This window comes from Anolis carolinensis, unplaced genomic scaffold (assembly GCF_035594765.1).
Source record: "Anolis carolinensis isolate JA03-04 unplaced genomic scaffold, rAnoCar3.1.pri scaffold_7, whole genome shotgun sequence".
Taxonomy (NCBI): Eukaryota; Metazoa; Chordata; class Lepidosauria; order Squamata; family Dactyloidae; genus Anolis; species Anolis carolinensis.
In genome coordinates, this window is record NW_026943818.1 from 34,165,233 (window position 1) to 34,184,434 (window position 19,202).

Consider the following 19,202-nt stretch of genomic DNA (forward strand, 5'->3'; position numbering starts at 1 on the left):
GTCCCTCTGGGGAGATGGAGGCGAGGTATAAAAATAAAATAATAATAATAATAATAATTATAAGCACATTTACATTGATGAAGATGAGAAAAATGTTTGGATCAGAGTTGGACAGTCTTATCCTACATTTGAGCTTTATGTAAATATTCAAAAACATTTAACCTACTAATGCTTCAATTAATGTAATTTTATTGGTATCTATTTTTATTTCTGAAATTTACCGCCCTTGGCTTATACTGGACTCAATGTTTTCCCAGTTTTTTGTGGCAAAATTAGGTGCCTCGGCTTATATTCAGGTCGGCTTATACTCGAGTATATATGGTATGTATCTGTATATTCACTACTATCTGTATACAGATTAATATCCATTTGCCGTTTTGGTGCACCGACTCCAAAGCCCACTTAATCCCATTGCACATGGGAGCTGTAGTCCAAACATTCGGAGAAAGGTGGTTTTTCAATTGGAATAAAATGCCATTTCCTTCTCTTCTTTCGCAACCAAAAACGTGCAAAACGCTCCCTGCCAGTGACAGAAATATAATCCCGGCTTGGTTCACAATAACAACAACACACACACAAAACCCGTTTGGTTCTCTTCTGCATAGTTGATCCTTTTCCAGTTCTAATTCAAAAGCGTTTCCTGTGCCTTAAAACGCAAGCCCAACTTTGCTGGCTCCCAGCCGCAAATATATACTTAACTATACATTGATAGAAAGTCAAGTTGTTAGGTTTTTTTTTTTCAACACATGGCCCAATTTATCTCCTACTTTAGGAACGACACAAGCAAAAAATAAATAGCCCAGAAATGCCAAAAGAAAGCATAAATATCCATCCGCTGGCGAATCCGACACATACCTTAACACTTTCCCTGAAAGCAGCCTCTGTTTGTTCCAGACGGATGGAAATAAGGCGGGGACCGAATTTGGGAGGTTTCGGCTTTCACGACAAGCAATATGCTATATAGAGGTTTGGTAGATCTCTGGTCCTAATTCTCTACTTCTTTTTACTGGTGTATTTAAGGCAGGAGACAAGGAGGCAAAGTTTTAGTTAGCTCCCATGATGCTCTGGGGCCAATATACAAAAATATATAATATATTGTATACACATATAGTATTGATAATAATATTATTATGTAATATAATATAATATAATATCAATAACAATACAATATAATAATATTAATTATATATTATATATTATATGTAATATTAATAATAATATTACAGTATAATTGTATAACTCAATATAGTAATATATAATGCTAATATTGTGCTATGCAATATAATATCAATAACAATACAATATAATATTAATTATATATTATATATTACATGTAATATTAATAGTAATATTACAGTATAATTGTATAACTCAATATAGTAATATATAATGCTAATATTGTGCTATGCAATACAATATAATACAATATAATAAGATTAATTACATATTATATATTACATGTAATATTAATAATAAAATTACAGTATAATTGTATAGTTCAATATCTCTATATATAAAAGGGTAATGAAATTTCGGCCTAGGACAAAACAACAAAACTACACATCCCAGAAACACTAAACCTGGCAGCACAACCCCTCATCCATGCCTCTACGTTCATACAACAAAAAGAAAAGAAAAATAAAGTCCTAATTAGAGGGAGAGGAATAATTGTTTTTATCCATTCCTGCCAGTTAGAAGGCTAAACTCCGCCCACTTGGTCTCCTAGCAACCCACTCAGCCCAGGGGACAGGCAGAGTTAGGCCTCACTTAGGCCTCTTCCACACTGCCTATAAAATACAGATTATCTGATTTTAACTGGATTATATGACAGTGTAGATTCAAGGCTCTTCCACACAGCTATATAACCCAGAATGCTAAGGCAGATAATTCACAGTATCTGCTTTGAACTGGATTATCTTGAGTCCCCACTGCCATATAATCCAGTTCAGTGTGGATTTTATACAGTTGTGTAGAAGGGGCCACATATAATCCAGTTCTAAGAAAATAATACAAAAATATAAATATAATATATAAAAATTACAATGGTATAATAATACAGAACAATATAATCTCTAAAATCAGGACAGTAAATAAAGAACCACACTCTGAAAACAGGGGAAAACAGACAGGAAACAATCAGGGCCAGCTAACACCTCCCAACAAAGGAGTCCCCAGGGAGGAAACAACCAGTCTTTGAAGCTGCAAGCCCATTCAATGCTAATCAAGGTGACTAATTACAACATTCATACTTGCTTCCACAAATAAAAACCCACTTAGGACTATGCCACAGCAACGCGTGGCCGGGCACAGCTAGTTACAATATAATTGTATAACTCAATATAGTAATATATAATGCTAATATTGTGCTATGCAATACAATATAATATTAATAATAATACAATATAATAATATTAATTATATATTACATATTTCATGTAATATTAATAATAATATTACAGTATAATTGTATAGTTCAATATAGTAATATATAATGCTAATATTGTGCTATGCTAATAATATAATATATTGTATATACATATAATTTGTAAGCTGCTCTGAATCCCCTTTGGGGTGAAAAGGGCGGGATATAAATGTAAATAAATAAATAGTAAATAATGTATACATAGCTATAGGCCAGTGGCTAATCCTTTCTATCTTGATACTGCCCTCTTGTGGTTGCATCTGAGCACTGCATACATTCATCGCTATGAAAGCCTTCGACAACACACTAACATCCTTTTATTTTTTCATACGCACTTTATACACATTGCTGGAAAGTCGTGTTTATATAGTATTTTGAATATTTATGTGTTTGTACCTTAAACCATCCGGAAACAAAGGTGTCCCTCTCTCAAGTTTGAGATTATTCCGGATAAATATAACGCAACCTGTACAATTGTCTGTGAAAATATGGCTCCCACATCCTCCATTCTCCTCGGTTTCTAAACTTCCTTGTATTATTATTTTGAAAAGCTCTGCTCTCGGAGGAGGGAGGGATCTTTCTGTACTTCCTGGTCGGCCGGATGGAGCCACCAAAAAGGCCTCCGAGAGAACAATAAAAGCAAGAAACCGGCAGCAAACGGGACACAACTTCCCCACTTTTCCTTGATCTGCAAGGAATTCAATCTCAAAACATCTTTGGCCCACTGACTGGTTTTCCTACCGATCTCATGCGTTCATAAAAATGAGACTGAAAGAAAATAGGAAAACCTGGCAGGAAGAAAACAGTATATCCCCACAAAGCAGCACTGCAACAGTTGGTTATTATGGGGAACAAACCCCAAAATAATAATAATAATAATAATCGCCCTCACAGTGATATTGACCGGCTATATCTGCCTAGAAGATCAGGAGACAGAGGACTCTTACAAGTAAAACAAGCAGTCAAAGAAGAAGAACATGCCCTGGCAGAATATGTAAAGCAAAGTGAAGAACCTGCTTTGATTGAAGTCAAAAATCAGAAACTCCTCAAAGCACAGCAGACAAAAAACCAGTACAAGAAAACCGCACTACAAACTAGAGCAGAATCAGTACAAGAAAACCGCACTACAAACTAGAGCTGACAGCTGGCACAACAAAACACTGCATGGAAAGTTCCTTGACAAAATTGAAGGAAAAGCTGATAAGGAGAAGACCTGGCTGTGGCTCACGAATGGGACCCTGAAGAAGGAGACAGAAGGCCTGATCCTTGCAGCCCAGGAGCAAGACATCAGGACAAAGGCCATTCAGGCCAAGATCGAAAAATCAGCTGATGACCCAAAATGCAGACTGTGCAAGAAAACCAACGAAACCATGGATCATATCCTCAGCTGCTGTAAGAAAATCGCACAGACAGACTACAAACAGAGGCACAACTCTGTGGCCCAAATAATTCATTGGAACTTATGCCTCAAGTACCACCTCCCAGCAGAAAAGAACTGGTGGGATCACAAACCTGCAAAAGTATTGAAAAATGAGCACGCAAAGATACTGCGGGACTTCCGAATCCAGACTGACAAAGTTCTGGAACACAACACACCAGACATCACAGTTGTGGAAAAGAAAAAGGTTTGGATCATTGATGTCGCCATCCCAGGTGACAGTCGCATTGACGAAAAACAACAGGAAAAACTCAGCCGCTCTCAGGATCTCAAGATTGAACTTCAAAGACTCTGGCAGAAACCAGTGCAGGTGGTCCCGGTGGTGATGGGCACATTGAGTGCCGTGCCAAAAGATCTCAGCCGGCATTTGGAAACAATAGACATTGACAAAATCACGATCTGCCAACTGCAAAAGGCCACCCTACTGGGATCTGCACGCATCATCCGAAAATACATCACACAGTCCTAAACGCTTGGGAAGTGTTCGACCTGTGATTTTGTAATATGAAATCCAGCATATCTATCTTGTTTGCTGTGTAATACAATAATAATACAGTAGAGTCTCACTTATCCAAGCTAAACAGGCCGGCAGAACCTTGGATAAGCAAATAGCTTGGATAATAAGGAGGGATTAAGGAAAAGCCTATTAAACATCAAATTAGGTTATGATCATACAAATTAAGCACCAAAACATCATGTTATACATCAAATTTGACAGAAAAAGTAGTTCAATACGCAGTAATGTTATGTTGTAATTACTGTATTTACGAATTTAGCACCAAAATATTATGATGTATTGAAAACATTGACTACAAAAATGCCTTGGATAATGCAGAACCTTGGATAAGTGAGTTTTGGATAAGTGAGACTCTACTGTAACAACAATAATAGAGTAAAATAATAAATGTAATAATAATTAATAGAATAAAATAATAAATGTAGCCATACCAATAATAATAGAGAAAAATAATAAATATACCATATATACTTGAGTATAAGCCAACCTGAATATAAGCCCACCAGGACCCTCACCTGAGTATAAGCCGAGGAGCTTTTTTTTCAGTCCTAAAAAGGGCTGAAAAACTAGGCTTATACTCGAGTATATACAGTAATAATAATAATAATAATAATAATAACAACAACAACAACTCCCCGCAGGGACTCGGGGCTAACATACAAAGTCTTATAACTATTATAGATAATAAAATAATAAATTTTATTAAAATCCCTGCGGAATGATATAAATCTAGATCTATAAAGGTAGTATAGATCTGTAAAGGTATTATTATTAGCAACATTTATATCCCGCCCTTCTCACCCCGAAGGGAACTCAGGTTGGTTTACAAGTTATAAATACATACAATATATTATATTATTAGTATAGCACAATATAAGCATTCTATATTATTATATTGTACTATACGACTATATTGTAATATTATTAGTAATATGACATGTAATATAAATATACAATTATCATAATGTATTATTATTATTATTACATTGTATTACATCTTATTAGTATTAGTATACATTATTAGTATAAGGATGGATAGATAAATGGATCTATAATAGTAGATATATAGATCTGTATTGGCAGACTTAGATAGATCTATAAAGGCAGAATAAGGATAGATAGATGGATGGCTCTATAATGGTAGAATAAGATGGTATATAGATCTGTATTGCCTGAAATAGATAGATAGATAGACAGACCTGTATTTGATAAATATATAGATCTGTATTAGCAAAATAGATAGATAGATCAATAGACCTGGAAAGGTAGAATAAACATGGATATCTAGATAAATAGATTGACTGTTGAATAGACTGATAGATGGATAGTCAGATAGACAGATAAGAGTCCATATAGATTAGAGTCGAGATAGACTCTAATCTCGAACAACCATAATAATTTGCTATATAGATAGATAAATAGATGATGGGAGTTGTAGTTCACCCACATCCTTATGCATTTTCTAATGGGATAGATAGATAGATAGATAGACAATATAATTTACAATAATATATATTATATGCATATAATATTAATAATATTATTTTGAAATACAATATAATATTAATAATACAATATATTAATATTAAGTATATGTTATATATTACATGTAATATTACTTATAATATTACAATATATTGATATAGTACAATATAGTCATTTATTGCCAGTATTGTGCTATGCTAATCATATAATATCGTATATAAATTTAATTTGTAAGCCGCTCTGAGTCCCCTTTTCGGGGTGAGAAGGGCGGGATATAAATGTATTAAATAAATAATAAATCTATTTATTTATTTACCACATTTATATCACATTTACCATATTTTTCAATATTTTTCAGGCGGCTTACAACCTGCCCTACATAAACATAAGAAGTTGCATTAAACAGCATAAACATAAGAAGTTGCATTAAAATTAAAATAAGCATACATAAAAACATGTTTAAATACATGTGATCAAGCCAAACACAACTCTTTATCTTTACCCATCAAAGTTGCTACTTTCGACACTGTCGTTGTTGTGATGTTTATGAAAAGCAGAATAACATTGAAACCCAATAAAACCCAATGAGTGTTTCCCCACGAGGTCTCTTCCAACTCTATGATTCTATGAATTATTATTATTCTTAAATTACATAAATGAGGGAGAGATGTATATATATATATTTATTAATACTCTTATATTAAATAAATTAGAGGGAGACATATATTATTCTTATTTTATATATATATGTAATTAGATTGATATAATATGTATATTTGACTATTATTCTTAAATTACATAAATGAAAGAGAGATTGATATATATTTTATTAATATTATTATATTAAATAAATTATAGGGAGAAATAATATAGATATATTATTCTTATTAAGCAATATATATATAGATGTATAGATATAATATGTATATTTGACTAGAATTCTTAAACTACATAAATGAGAGATATAATATTCTTATTAAATAATATATATATATAACTAGATAGATATAATATGTATATTTGACTATTGTTATTATTTATAATATGTATATTTGACTATTAAATAAATGAGAGAGGTATGGATATATGACTATTATATTAAAGAGAGATATAATATAGACATATTATGACTAAAGTATACATTGTTAATATTATTATAGTAAATACGTTAGATATATATAATTTAAATATTATATTTATAGAATTAGATAGATATAATATGTATATTTGACTATTGTTATTATTAAATTAAATAAATGAGAGAGGTATGAATATATGATTATTATATTAAAGAGAGATATAATAGACATATGATTACTAAAGTATACATTGTTAATACTTTTATATTTAATACATTAGAAATATATAATATAGATATACTACTATTAAATATTATTAAATATTATATTTATATAATTGATAAATATAATATGTATATTTGACTATTGTTATTATTAAATTAAATACATGAGAGAGGTATGGATATATTATTCTTATAGTAAAGAGAGATATAATATAGACATATTGTTAATATTATTATAGTAAATACATTAGATATCTATAATATAGATTTATTATTCTTAAATATTATATTTATATAATTAGATAGATATAATATGTATATTTGACTATTAAATAAATGAGAGAAGAATGGATATATGACTATTATATTAAAGAGAGATATAATATAGACATATTATTTGTATATTTGACTATTAAATAAATGAGAGAAGTATGGATATATGACTATTATATTAAAGAGAGATATAATATAGACATATTATTTGTATATTTGACTATTAAATAAATGAGAGAGGTATGGATATATGACTATTATATTAAAGAGAGATATAATATAGACATATTATTACTAAAGTATACATTGTTAATATCGTTATATTAAATACACTAGATATATATAATTTAAATATTATATTTATAGAATTAGATAGATATAATATGTATATTTGACTATTATTATTAAATTAAATACATGAGAGAGGTATGGATATATTATTATATCCATATAGTGATACATATATATACACACTAGATATATATATATAAAATATATATATTAAATTAAATAGAGAGGTATGGATATATTATTATATCCATATAGTGATACATATATATATACACACTAGATATATATATAATTTAAATATTATATTTATAGAATTAGATAGATATAATATGTATATTTTACTATTATTATTATCGTCTCTGAGGTAACTGAGCGAGGCTTGTGCCTGTGGAGTAGGCCAACTGAGGCCTTCTTTTCCCCTCAGGAAAACGAAGCCTTCCCTCAATTAGTCTCGCATTCGACCACGGCGGGGCTTACCTCTCTCGGGGCGCTTCGAGGCCGGCCTGCCTTCCTTCTCGGGGCCCGGGGCTCCTCAGAATCGGGCAGGCCTCGCCCTGCTGCCCCGAAGCCCCTCCATTTGCTGTTGTCTCTTTAAACCTCTTTCTGCCTTCTCCTCCCTGAGAGCGAGCGACGCCGCTACGTCAGCGGCGTAAGCCCGGCGTCGCCCTATGGCTGTGACGTCACGCCTCCGGAGCAACACTCTTTCCAGAATCGCCGCCTCCGCGCTGGCTGCGTGAGAGGCCCCTTCTCCGCGCCTGGAGCGCATGCGCAGCAAAGGACGGGCCCAAAGAGGCAGGAAAAAGCGGAGAGCAATTTGCCAAAGAGGCAAAATGAGAACTCTAATCAACGTCCGGTTCCCATTGGATGCGTCCATTTGAGTGGTAAAAGGGGGAAAATAAGAGAAATCCCTTTAAAAAAATAGGTAAAATCAACTTCAGTGCAAATTTTTCCCCCGCTAAATAGTTCTTGTAAACGCTGAAAGTATAAAGTGATTGGGAAACTTTGAATTGGTTTGTTTTGGGAGAGGCCTACCACGCAAATGGAGGCTCCCAATGGGAGCCGGAAGTGACAGTTGTGCCGAGACGTCTCCTCTTTGGTCACAGCGCGCTTAGAGAACCCGGTTGGCCCGAGTGGGAGGGGCTTAGAGGCGACGGTGGGAGGAGCTATTGCCTTTGCGACAGAAGACGCGCTTTACGGCTTGTCCTTTAACTCCTTCAATCCCAGTAGGAAGCTTTGGGAAGGAAATACATTAGATATATATATAGATATTTCCTTAAATATATATATTTGAATATGTATATACATACACACATATACATATATAGGAAATAAATATATATTGTAGATAAATATATAGTAGATAAATATATATTGTGTATATGTGTATTGTGTATATATAATCCCCAATATATATCTATGTATCACTATATATATAAAATATATATAAAATAACTACATGTGTGCTTATGTGTATATATACATATTAAAATATCGCATCATATATATATATATATATCACTATATGTGTTTATGTGTATATATATATATATTAAAATATTGTATCATATATATATATGTATCTCTATATGTGTATATATATATATATATATATATATTGTATCATATATATATATATGTATCACTATATGTGTGTTTATGTATATATATACATATTAAAATATCGTATCATATATATATCACTAAATATGTGTTTATGTATACATATACATATTAAAATATTGTATCATATATATGTATCACTATATGTGTTTATGTGTATATATATACATATTAAAATATTGTATCATATATATGTATCACTATATGTGTTTATGTGTATATATATACATATTAAAATATTGTATCATATATATGTATCACTATATGTGTTTATGTGTATATATATACATATTAAAATATTGTATCATATATATGTATCACTATATGTGTTTATGTGTATATATATACATATTAAAATATTGTATCATATATATATGTATCACTATATGTGTTTATGTGTATATATATACATATTAAAATATTGTATCATATATATGTATCACTATATGTGTTTATGTGTATATATATACATATTAAAATATTGTATCATATATATATATATATATATATATATATATATATATATGTATCATTATATGTGTGTTTATGTGTGTATATATATATATATATATACATATACATATTAAAATATCGTAATATATATATACACGCACACATATATGGAAATTGCTTGAAGCTGATCTATATATATATATATATATATATATATATATATATATATATATCCCCATATATATTTGGCTCTATATTTGTGTATCTATAAACATATATCAAAATATATACAGTAGAGTCTCACTTATCCAAGCTAAACGGGCCGGCAGAAGCATACACATACATATATATAGTGATAAATATATATTGGAGATATATATATATATATATATATATATATATGTGTGTGTGTGTGTGTGTGTGTATTTATAATCTATGTATATATATTTATTTTATTTACTACATTTATATGCCGCTCTTACAAATTACATTCACATACATTATGTTATTAGCATAGTACAATACTAGCATTAAATTACTATATTGTACTATATCATTACATTGTGATATTATTAGTAATATTCCATTTAATATAGAATATATAATTAATATTATTAATTTGTATTATTATTAGTATTATATCGTAATATGTTATATTACCAATAATATAATATAATAATATATTATATTATTATATATTATTATAAATTAAGTTGTATATTATATTATATAGCTGTGCACTTTTTAGACTGGTGCCGTTTGGGGGAGGATGGATCACGGATGATGGGATTTGCAGTACTTTGAAACGCTTCGACTCCCACAGACTACTGCAATGCCCATCAATGACGGAACTGGACCAAACTTGGCACACAGAACCCCCATGATGCACTTTTCGTCCTGGTGCCGTTTGTGGGAAGATGGACCACGGATGATGGGATTTGCAGTACCTTCACTCACTTCCTGGGACTACTGCGACTACCAGGAATGATAGAATTGGACCAAACTTGGCACACAGAACCCCTGTGACCCCCTTTACATCCTGGTGCTGTTTGGAGGCAGATGGACCACAGATGATGGGATTTGCAGTACCTTCTCTTACTTCCTGAGACTACTGTGACTACAAGGAATGACTGAATTGGACCAAACTTGGCACACATATCCCAAATGTCACACTTTACATGCTGCAGTACTTTGGGGGAGGATGGACCAAGGATTATGGGATTTGCAGTACTGTCACTTACTTCCTGGGACTACTGCGACTACCAGGAATGATAGAATTGGACCAAACTTAGTACACATATCCCAAATGCTACACTTTACATGCTGCAGCGCTCTGGGAGAGGATGGACCAAGGATTATGGGATTTGCAGTACCATCACTCACTTCCTGAGACTACTGCGACTACCAGGAATGACCGAATTGGACCAAACTTGGCACACATATCCCAAATGACACACTTTACATGCTGCAGAACTTTGGGAGAGGATGGACCAAGGATTATAGGATTTGCAGTACTTTCAAAAACTTCATCTGCCACAGATCACAGTTACTCTAACCCAGTGATTTCCAAAGTGGGCGCTACCGCCCCCTGGTGGGCGCTGAAGCGATCCGGGGGGGCGGTGATGGCCACAGGTGCATGGGGGCGGAGCCAGGGGAGGGGCGGGGCCTATTCCCAAGCGCCGGAGACAGGGCTGAGCACCTGAGGCACCTGTTAGGACACAGGGGGCGGAGCTAGAAGAGTGGGCGTGGCTTCTTCCCAAGAACCCGAGACAGGGCTGAGGATCTATACTTCCTGAGGCGCTTGTTGGGACAAAGAGGGCGGGGCTAGGGAAGGGGGCGGGGCCTCCTTCCAAGAGTCCAAGACAGGACTGAGCCTCTATACCTCTCTATAGGACAGGGATAGAAGCTCAGCCCTATCTCAGAGCTCGTAACTCCGCCCATCCCAGTCCTTGCCGCCCATTTGTGGCCCCGCCCACCTCCCCTCCCAGCCCTGCATCTTGGACTAGGGGAGAAACAGGAGCCACACCCACCCCTCTAAGCCACGCCCCCTTTCCATTGGGCGCTGAGTCATATTTTTTCTGGGAAGGGGACGGCAGGCCAAATAAGTTTGGGAACCACTGCAGTAGACAAATCCGATTTATTTTAAACGAACCAAAAAAAATTTTTTTAGAATAAGAGCAAGGAGGGGAAATCCACAACATGATGCAGAACAAGTCGTTGCCCGGAAGTAGTAATAGTAGTATTGTTAATTCTCCTCCCCGAAATTGGGAAGGAAGGACTTCCCTGGGGAAATCTAGTGTGTAAACATTGTTACAAAAATGTCATTAGAATATTATACATATATAGATATATATATTACATTAAGACAAATGGCGGAAAGGTACCGTACGCCGGTTGAGATGAAGGCTTTTGAGCATTACGACCAAAGAGGAGAAGAAAGGGCTGGAAATAAGGCATCACATCCTTGAAATCTAAACTTCGACCAAGTTCAGCTCAGACAACGCGGCTTTAAGGTCGATTGCTGCCCAATTATCAAAGGCAAAACTCTCTATCCACAAACCGTGTAAACATGGTGTGTGATAAAGATTTCAAGAGACTCATCGGTATATATATTGAGGCAAAATCCCCAGAATTGGCTCGACACAAAAAGGTTTGGATTTGGGAAGCAAACTAGATTTGAAAGAACCTGGAACCAAGTTCTACGTCTCTCTAACTGTGACTTCTTTTTCCCTTTCTTGGCTCATCCCGAAAGAAATTGGGGGGAGTTGAATGTAAACAAACCACCCGGATCAAGGAATGTGTGTCTGAAAGCGACACGGAAGGGACCACAAGGTCCATCCTCCAGTTAAGGCACCGATAATCGTTTTCGTTCCAGTATCAGGTCAGGACCCATTGAGCCATTACTGCGACACAAACAGAAACCTGAAATAAACGCCGCCACGTGTTCCTTCCCAACTGTGTGGGAGATATAGGCCAAAATCATGATTTTGAGGGTCCGAAACAGGTCTCCCGTTCATTTGTGGCCATCGAGAGTCTCCTGAGAAGGGCAAGGGGAATGGGCAAAGTGGAAGTCCCTTAAAAAGTAAGAAAAATAGGTGAGATAGATGGACTCAAATAATTGGCGACCCCGTTGGTACAAATGCACAAGGCGAGATAGACTAACCAAAACAATTGGCGACCCCGTCGGTACAAATGCACAAGGCGAGATAGAGGAACCCAAACGATTGGCGACCCCGTCGGTACAAATGCACAAGGCGAGATAGACCGATTCAAACGATTGGTGACCCCATCGGTACAAATGCACAAGGCGAGATAGACGAACCCAAACGATTGGCGACCCCGTCGGTACAAATGCACAAGGCGAGATAGATGAACCCAAACAATTGGCGACCCCATCGGTACAAATGCACAAGGCGAGACAGACGAACCCAAACAATTGGCGACCCCGTCGGTACAAATGCACAAGATGAGATAGATCAACCCAAACAATTGGTGACCCCGTTTATACAAATGCACAAGGCAAGATAGACGGACTCAAACAATTGGCGACCCCGTCGGTACAAATCCACAAGTCGAGATAGATGAACCCAAACTATTGGCGACCCCATTGGTACAAATGCAAAAGGCGAGATAAATTAACCCAAACATTTGGCGACCCAGTCGGTACAAATGGACTGTTGGTGTATTTTGTTGTTAGTATGAAATGTTGAATTAAGTGTTTGCTGTTGGTTCTTTGCAACTGTGTATTCTGACAAACTTTCCAGCAGCACATGGGTTAATCACAAGCCAGCTTGATTGACTGCCTGCAGGGCCAATAGGTCAAGCCTTCCGTTTCAACAGCACAGACAGAATATTCGTCATCGGGAGTAGAACGTGAGAGTCGCCTGCTTGAGTGTTTCACAGACACTTGACAAAGGGACAGGACATGCTTTACCCTTGCTGGGGAAAGCATGAGTCCTAAGAGCGATGGACTTATATCTGGATGTATATAATAAAGCCTTAGAACCGCTGGGATCAGCAGAATAACGACTGTGGTGTCGTTTGTTGGTGCTGCTTTCACTGGATGCTTAAGCGGTCAGACTGGAGAGGAGATGGTGAAGAGTCCAGACTCACCAATAAATCAGGGTGTTTCACAGTTAAATAACCCCAACACGCACAAGGCGAGATAGATGAACTCAAACGATTGGTACAAATGCACAAGGTGAGATAGACAAACCCAAATAATTGGCAACCCTGTCGGTACAAATGCACAAGGCGAGATGGATGAACCCAAACAATTGGCAACCCTGTCGGTACAAATGCACAAGGCAAAATAGATGAACCCAAACGATTGGCGACCCCGTCGGTCCAAATAAGGCAATAAGAGGTGGATTCCCGATCTTTCCGAGATCGTCAAAAGGGGAGAATTGATTTACGGGATGGGAAAAAAACAACCCCAAAAAGGATTGGCAATGGGGGAGAAGGTATAGGGAAGAAAGGCGTGTCGTTCTTCCCCATACCCGCCCCAAAAGGAACAAACATGGAACGAAAACACAGGCGTTGCGATTACGACCCAACTGGGCAGTCCGACTGGGAGAATCAAGGCCACCGGTTTCCTCCTGGGTAGTTGGGGACCGTCGGGTATTCGGGGAGGCTGCTCCCAGAGAAGTTGCTGAACTGGGCCTCGCGGGTCGGAGGGTTCCGCCACAAGCCGCTCTGCCACTCGTCCTGCGCTTTCTGGAAGCTCCCGCCACCGCCGCGGTAAAGTCGGTGGACCTGGTATTGTGGGCAGGAGTAAAGGAGGTGTAAATTTCGTCACAGAGTGGAGAGAGACCACCACGGCTATCTAGACCAGTGGGATCTTTTAGGTCATTGACCTAGCCAATGTCCTAAACTTTAGACTTAGGATTGAACTAAGTCTACCTGGTCTTTGAAGGTCTCTTTGCTTACTTATGGCCTTATGACACCATCTAGATGGTCTTTGGAGGTCTCTTTGCTTAGCTACAGCCTTATGAGACCATCTAGATGGCTTTTGGAGGTCACCCTCCTTACCTATGGTCTTATGAGATCATCTAGATGGTCTTTGGAGGTCTCTTTGCTTAGCTATGGCCTAATGAGACCATCTAGATTGCTTTTGGAGGTCACTTTCCTTACCTATGGACCTATGAGACCATCTAGATAGCCTTTGAGGATCCCTTTCCTTCCCTATGGTCCTATGAGACTGTGTAGATGGTCTTTGAAGGCCTCTTTGCTTACCTATGGTCATATGAGATCGTCTAGATCAGGGGTCCCCAAACTTTTTAAGCAGAGGGCCGGTCCACAATCCTTCAGACTGTTGAGGGGCCAAATTATAATTTGAAAAAAAAAACCTGAACAAATTCCTATGCATACTGCACATGTCTTATTTGTAGTGCAACAACAACAACAACGAAAGAACAATACAATATTTAAAAATGAAAACAATTTTAATCAACATAAACCTATTAGGATTTCAATGGAAAGTGTGGGCCTGCTACTGGCCAATGAAATAGTCAAGTTAATTAGGATTGTTGTTGTTGTGTGACTTCAAGTCATGTCAGACTTTGGCCGAGCCTAAGTCTAAAATTAATTATTTATTTACTGCATTTATTTACTACATTTATATCTCACCCTTCTCAGAGCAGCTGTATGTACATACAATATATTATATTATTAGCATAACATAATATTAGCATTATATATTACTACAGTAGAGTCTCACTTATCCAACATAAAAGGGTCGGCAGAATGATGGATAAGTGAATATGTTGGATAATAAGGAAGCATTAAGGAAAAGCCTATTGAACATCAAATTAGGTTAAGATTGTACAAATTATGCACCAAAACATCATGTTCTACAACAAATTTGACAGAAAAAGTAGTTCATTACGCAGTAATGCTATGTAGTAATTACTGTATTTACGAATTTAGCACCAAAATATCACGATGTATTGAAAACATGGACTACAAAAATGCGTTGGATAATCCAGAACGTTGGATTAGCGAGTTTTGGATAAGTGAGACTCTACTGTATATTGAACTATATATACTGTTATATAATATGTAATATATAACATATAATTAATATTATTGTATGATATTACTATTAGTATTATATTGTATAACATAAGTTTATTATCAATATTACATGTATATACAATATATTATATTATTAAAACTGATATAAAAATATTATATTATAAAACTGAGGGCGGGGGCCAGGTAAATGACCTTGGAGGGCCGCATTCGGCCCCCGGGCCTTAGTTTGGGGACCCCTGCTCTAGATGGTCTCTGAATGTCTCTTTGCTTAGCTATGGCCTTATAAGACCATCTACATGGCTTTTGAAGGTCACTCTCCTTACTTATGGTCTTATGAGACTATCTAGTCAGTCTTTGGAGGCCTCTTTGCTTACCTATGGTCTTATGAGATCGTCTAGATGGTCTTTGAGGGTCCCTTTCCTTACCTATGGTCTTATGAGATCATCTAGATGGTCTTTGAGGGTCCCTTTCCTTACCTATGGTCTTATGAGATCACCTAGATGGTCTTTGAGGGTCCCTTTCCTTACCTATGGTCTTATGAGATCATCTAGATGGTCTTTGAGGGTCCCTTTCCTTACCTATGGTCTTATGAGATCATCTAGATGGTTTTTGAAGGTCTCTTTGCTTAGCTATGGCCTAATGAGACCATCTAGATGGCTTTTGGAGGTCTCTTTGTTTACCTATGGTCTTACGAGATCGTCTAGATGGTCTCTGAGGGTCCCTTTCCTTACCTATGGTCTTATGAGATCATCTAGATGGTTTTTAGAGGCCTCTTTGCTTACTCATGGTCTTTTGAGATCGTCTAGATGGTCTTTGAGGGTCTCTTTGTTTACCTATGGTCTTATGAGACCTTCTAGATCAGGGGTCCCCAAACTAAGGCCCGGGGGCCGGATGCGGCCCTCCAGGGTCATTTACCTGGCCCCCGCCTTCATTTATAATATAATATTTTTATATCAGTTTTAATAGTATAATATATTGTATATACATATGATATTGATAATAATATCATTTTATACAATATAATACTAATAATATTATCATATAATAATATTAATTATATGTTATATATTACACATAATATTACAGTATACTGGTATAATTCAATATAGTAATATATAATGCTAATATAATAATAATAATAATAATAATAATAATAATAATTTTATTCTTATACCTCGCCCCATCTCCCCGAAGGGACTCGGGGCGGCTTATATATTGTGCTATGCGAATAATATAATATATCATATGTACATACAGCTGCTCTGAGTTCCCTTCGTGGTGAGAAGGGCGGGATATAAATGTAGTAAATAAATGTAGTAAATGAATAAATAAATAATTTTGGACTTAGGCTCGCCCAAAGTCTGAAATGACTTGAAGACACACAACAACAACAACAACAATCCTAATTAACTTGTCTATCTCATTGGCCAGAAGCAGGCCCACACTTCCTATTGAAATCCTGATAGGTTTATGTTGGTTAAAATTATTTTCACTTTTAAATATTGTATTGGTCTTTCATTGTTATTGTTGTTGTTTTGCAATACAAATAAGACATGTGCAGTGTGCATAGGAATTTGTTCATAGTTTTTTAAAAATATAGTCGGGCCCTCCAACGGACCGAGGGGCCGTGAACTGGCCCCCTGTTTAAAAAGTTTGGGGACCCCTGATCTAGATGGTCTTTGAGGTCCCCTTACCCGGAGGAGGCACACGAACATGGCGAGCGCCGAGAGGGTAAACATGATGGCCGGAAGAAGCATAATGACGGCGGCCCCAACGTTAGTGCTGAAGAATGTCACGGCAGCCAGCCACCCGCTGAAAGGAAGAAAGGCGGCATTGACAGGATGTTGGGAATTGTAGTCCACTCACATCATAGGTGTAGGATTTAATAACCCCTCCCAAACACTCCCGGGCTTACCAGGCTCCCCAGTTGCTGATGCCAATGGCCTGAATGGCTGCCAGGACAAACTGAGCGGAGAAGATGAAGAAAAAGACCATGAAGTTGAAAGAGCTGTCGGACCTGCGGTCGAGAAAAGACATGGAGTTTGGATCAATATATACATACTGTATATACTCGAGTTTAAGCCTAGTTTTTCAGCCCTTTTTTTAAGACTGAAAAAGCCCCCCTCGGCTTATACTCGGGTGAGGGTCCTGGTTGGCTTATATTTGGGTCAGCTTATACTCAAGAATATATGGTACATTTATTATTTTTCTCTATTATTATTGGTATTATTACATTTATTATTTTTCTCTATTATTATTGGTATTATTACATTTATTATTTTTCTCTATTATTATTGGTATTATTACATTTATTATTTTTCTCTATTATGGTTGCTACTATTACATTTATTGTCGAGATTTTGTGTTAACTTAAAAGGAAAAGAAAACTTTTAACTTACTGTATATACTTGAATATAAGCCTCGGGTGAGGGTCCTGGTTGGCTTATATTTGGGTCAACTTATACTCGAGAATATATGGTACATTTATTATTTTTCTCTATTATTATTGGTATTATTAAAGTTATTATTTTTCTCTATTATTGTTGCTACTATTACCTTGATTTTACTCTATTTTTATTATTATTAATACATTTATTATTTCACTCTGATCTTATTTTTATTGCATTTATTATTTTACTCTATTTATGATTACATGTATTATTTTCCTGTATTTATTATTATTACATGTATTATTTTACTCTATTATTATTTCACTCTGATCTTATTATTATTGCATTTATTATTTTACTCTATTTATTATTACATGTATTATTTTCCTGTATTTATTATTATTATTATTACAAGTATTATTTTACTCTATTCTTACTAAAAGGATACATAAGCACATTTACACTGAAGAAGATGAGAATAATGATTTAATCAGAGTTTGACAGTCTTATCTTAAATGTGAGCTTTATGTTAATATTCAAAAACATTTAACCTATTGATGCCTGAATTAATGTAATTTTATTGGTATCTATTTTTATTTCTGAAATTTCCCACCCTCGGCTTATACTGGAGTCGATGTTTTCCCAGTTTTTTTTGTGGTAAAATTAGGTACCTCGGCTTATATTCGGGTCGGCTTATACTTGAGTATATATGGTAATATATAGTAATATAATAAAAATACAGTAAAGTCTCACTTATCCAACACTCACTTATCCAATGTTCTGGATTATCCAACGCATTTTTGTAGTCAATGTTTTCAATATAGCGTGATATCTTGGTGCTAAATTTGTAAATACAGTAATTACTACATAGCATTATTGTGTATTGAACTACTTTTTCCATCAAATTTGTTGTATAACATGACGATATGGTGCTTTATTTGTAAAATCATAACCTAATTTGATGTTTAATAGGC

The 19,202-nt window shown here is 35.5% G+C and overlaps 2 protein-coding genes across 7 annotated transcripts in view; both read right to left on the reverse strand.

Moving 5' to 3' along the window:
* Window positions 1–8,427, reverse strand: part of csnk1g2 (casein kinase 1 gamma 2) — a 46,301-nt gene extending 37,874 nt beyond the window's left edge. Inside the window, exons 1-2 of one of the 2 annotated variants that reach the window (XM_062959254.1) lie at window positions 8,207–8,427; window positions 856–1,006 (exon numbers count right to left, since the gene is read on the reverse strand). The gene's annotated coding sequence lies outside the window, so the exon portion shown is untranslated. The remainder of the gene's footprint in view (window positions 1–855; window positions 1,007–8,206) is intronic. The other variant, XM_062959253.1, reaches the window with a different exon arrangement.
* A 3,493-nt stretch (window positions 8,428–11,920) lies between these two features.
* The window catches only part of scamp4 (secretory carrier membrane protein 4), a 32,024-nt gene continuing 24,742 nt past the window's right edge, over window positions 11,921–19,202 (reverse strand). For all 5 annotated transcript variants that reach the window (XM_062959581.1, XM_062959580.1, XM_062959582.1 and 2 more), the window contains exons 5-7: window positions 17,754–17,855; window positions 17,533–17,650; window positions 11,921–14,557 (exon numbers count right to left, since the gene is read on the reverse strand). In XM_062959581.1, coding sequence (XP_062815651.1) covers window positions 14,381–14,557; window positions 17,533–17,650; window positions 17,754–17,855 — 397 coding nt within the window. In that variant the 3' untranslated portion in view covers window positions 11,921–14,380. The remainder of the gene's footprint in view (window positions 14,558–17,532; window positions 17,651–17,753; window positions 17,856–19,202) is intronic.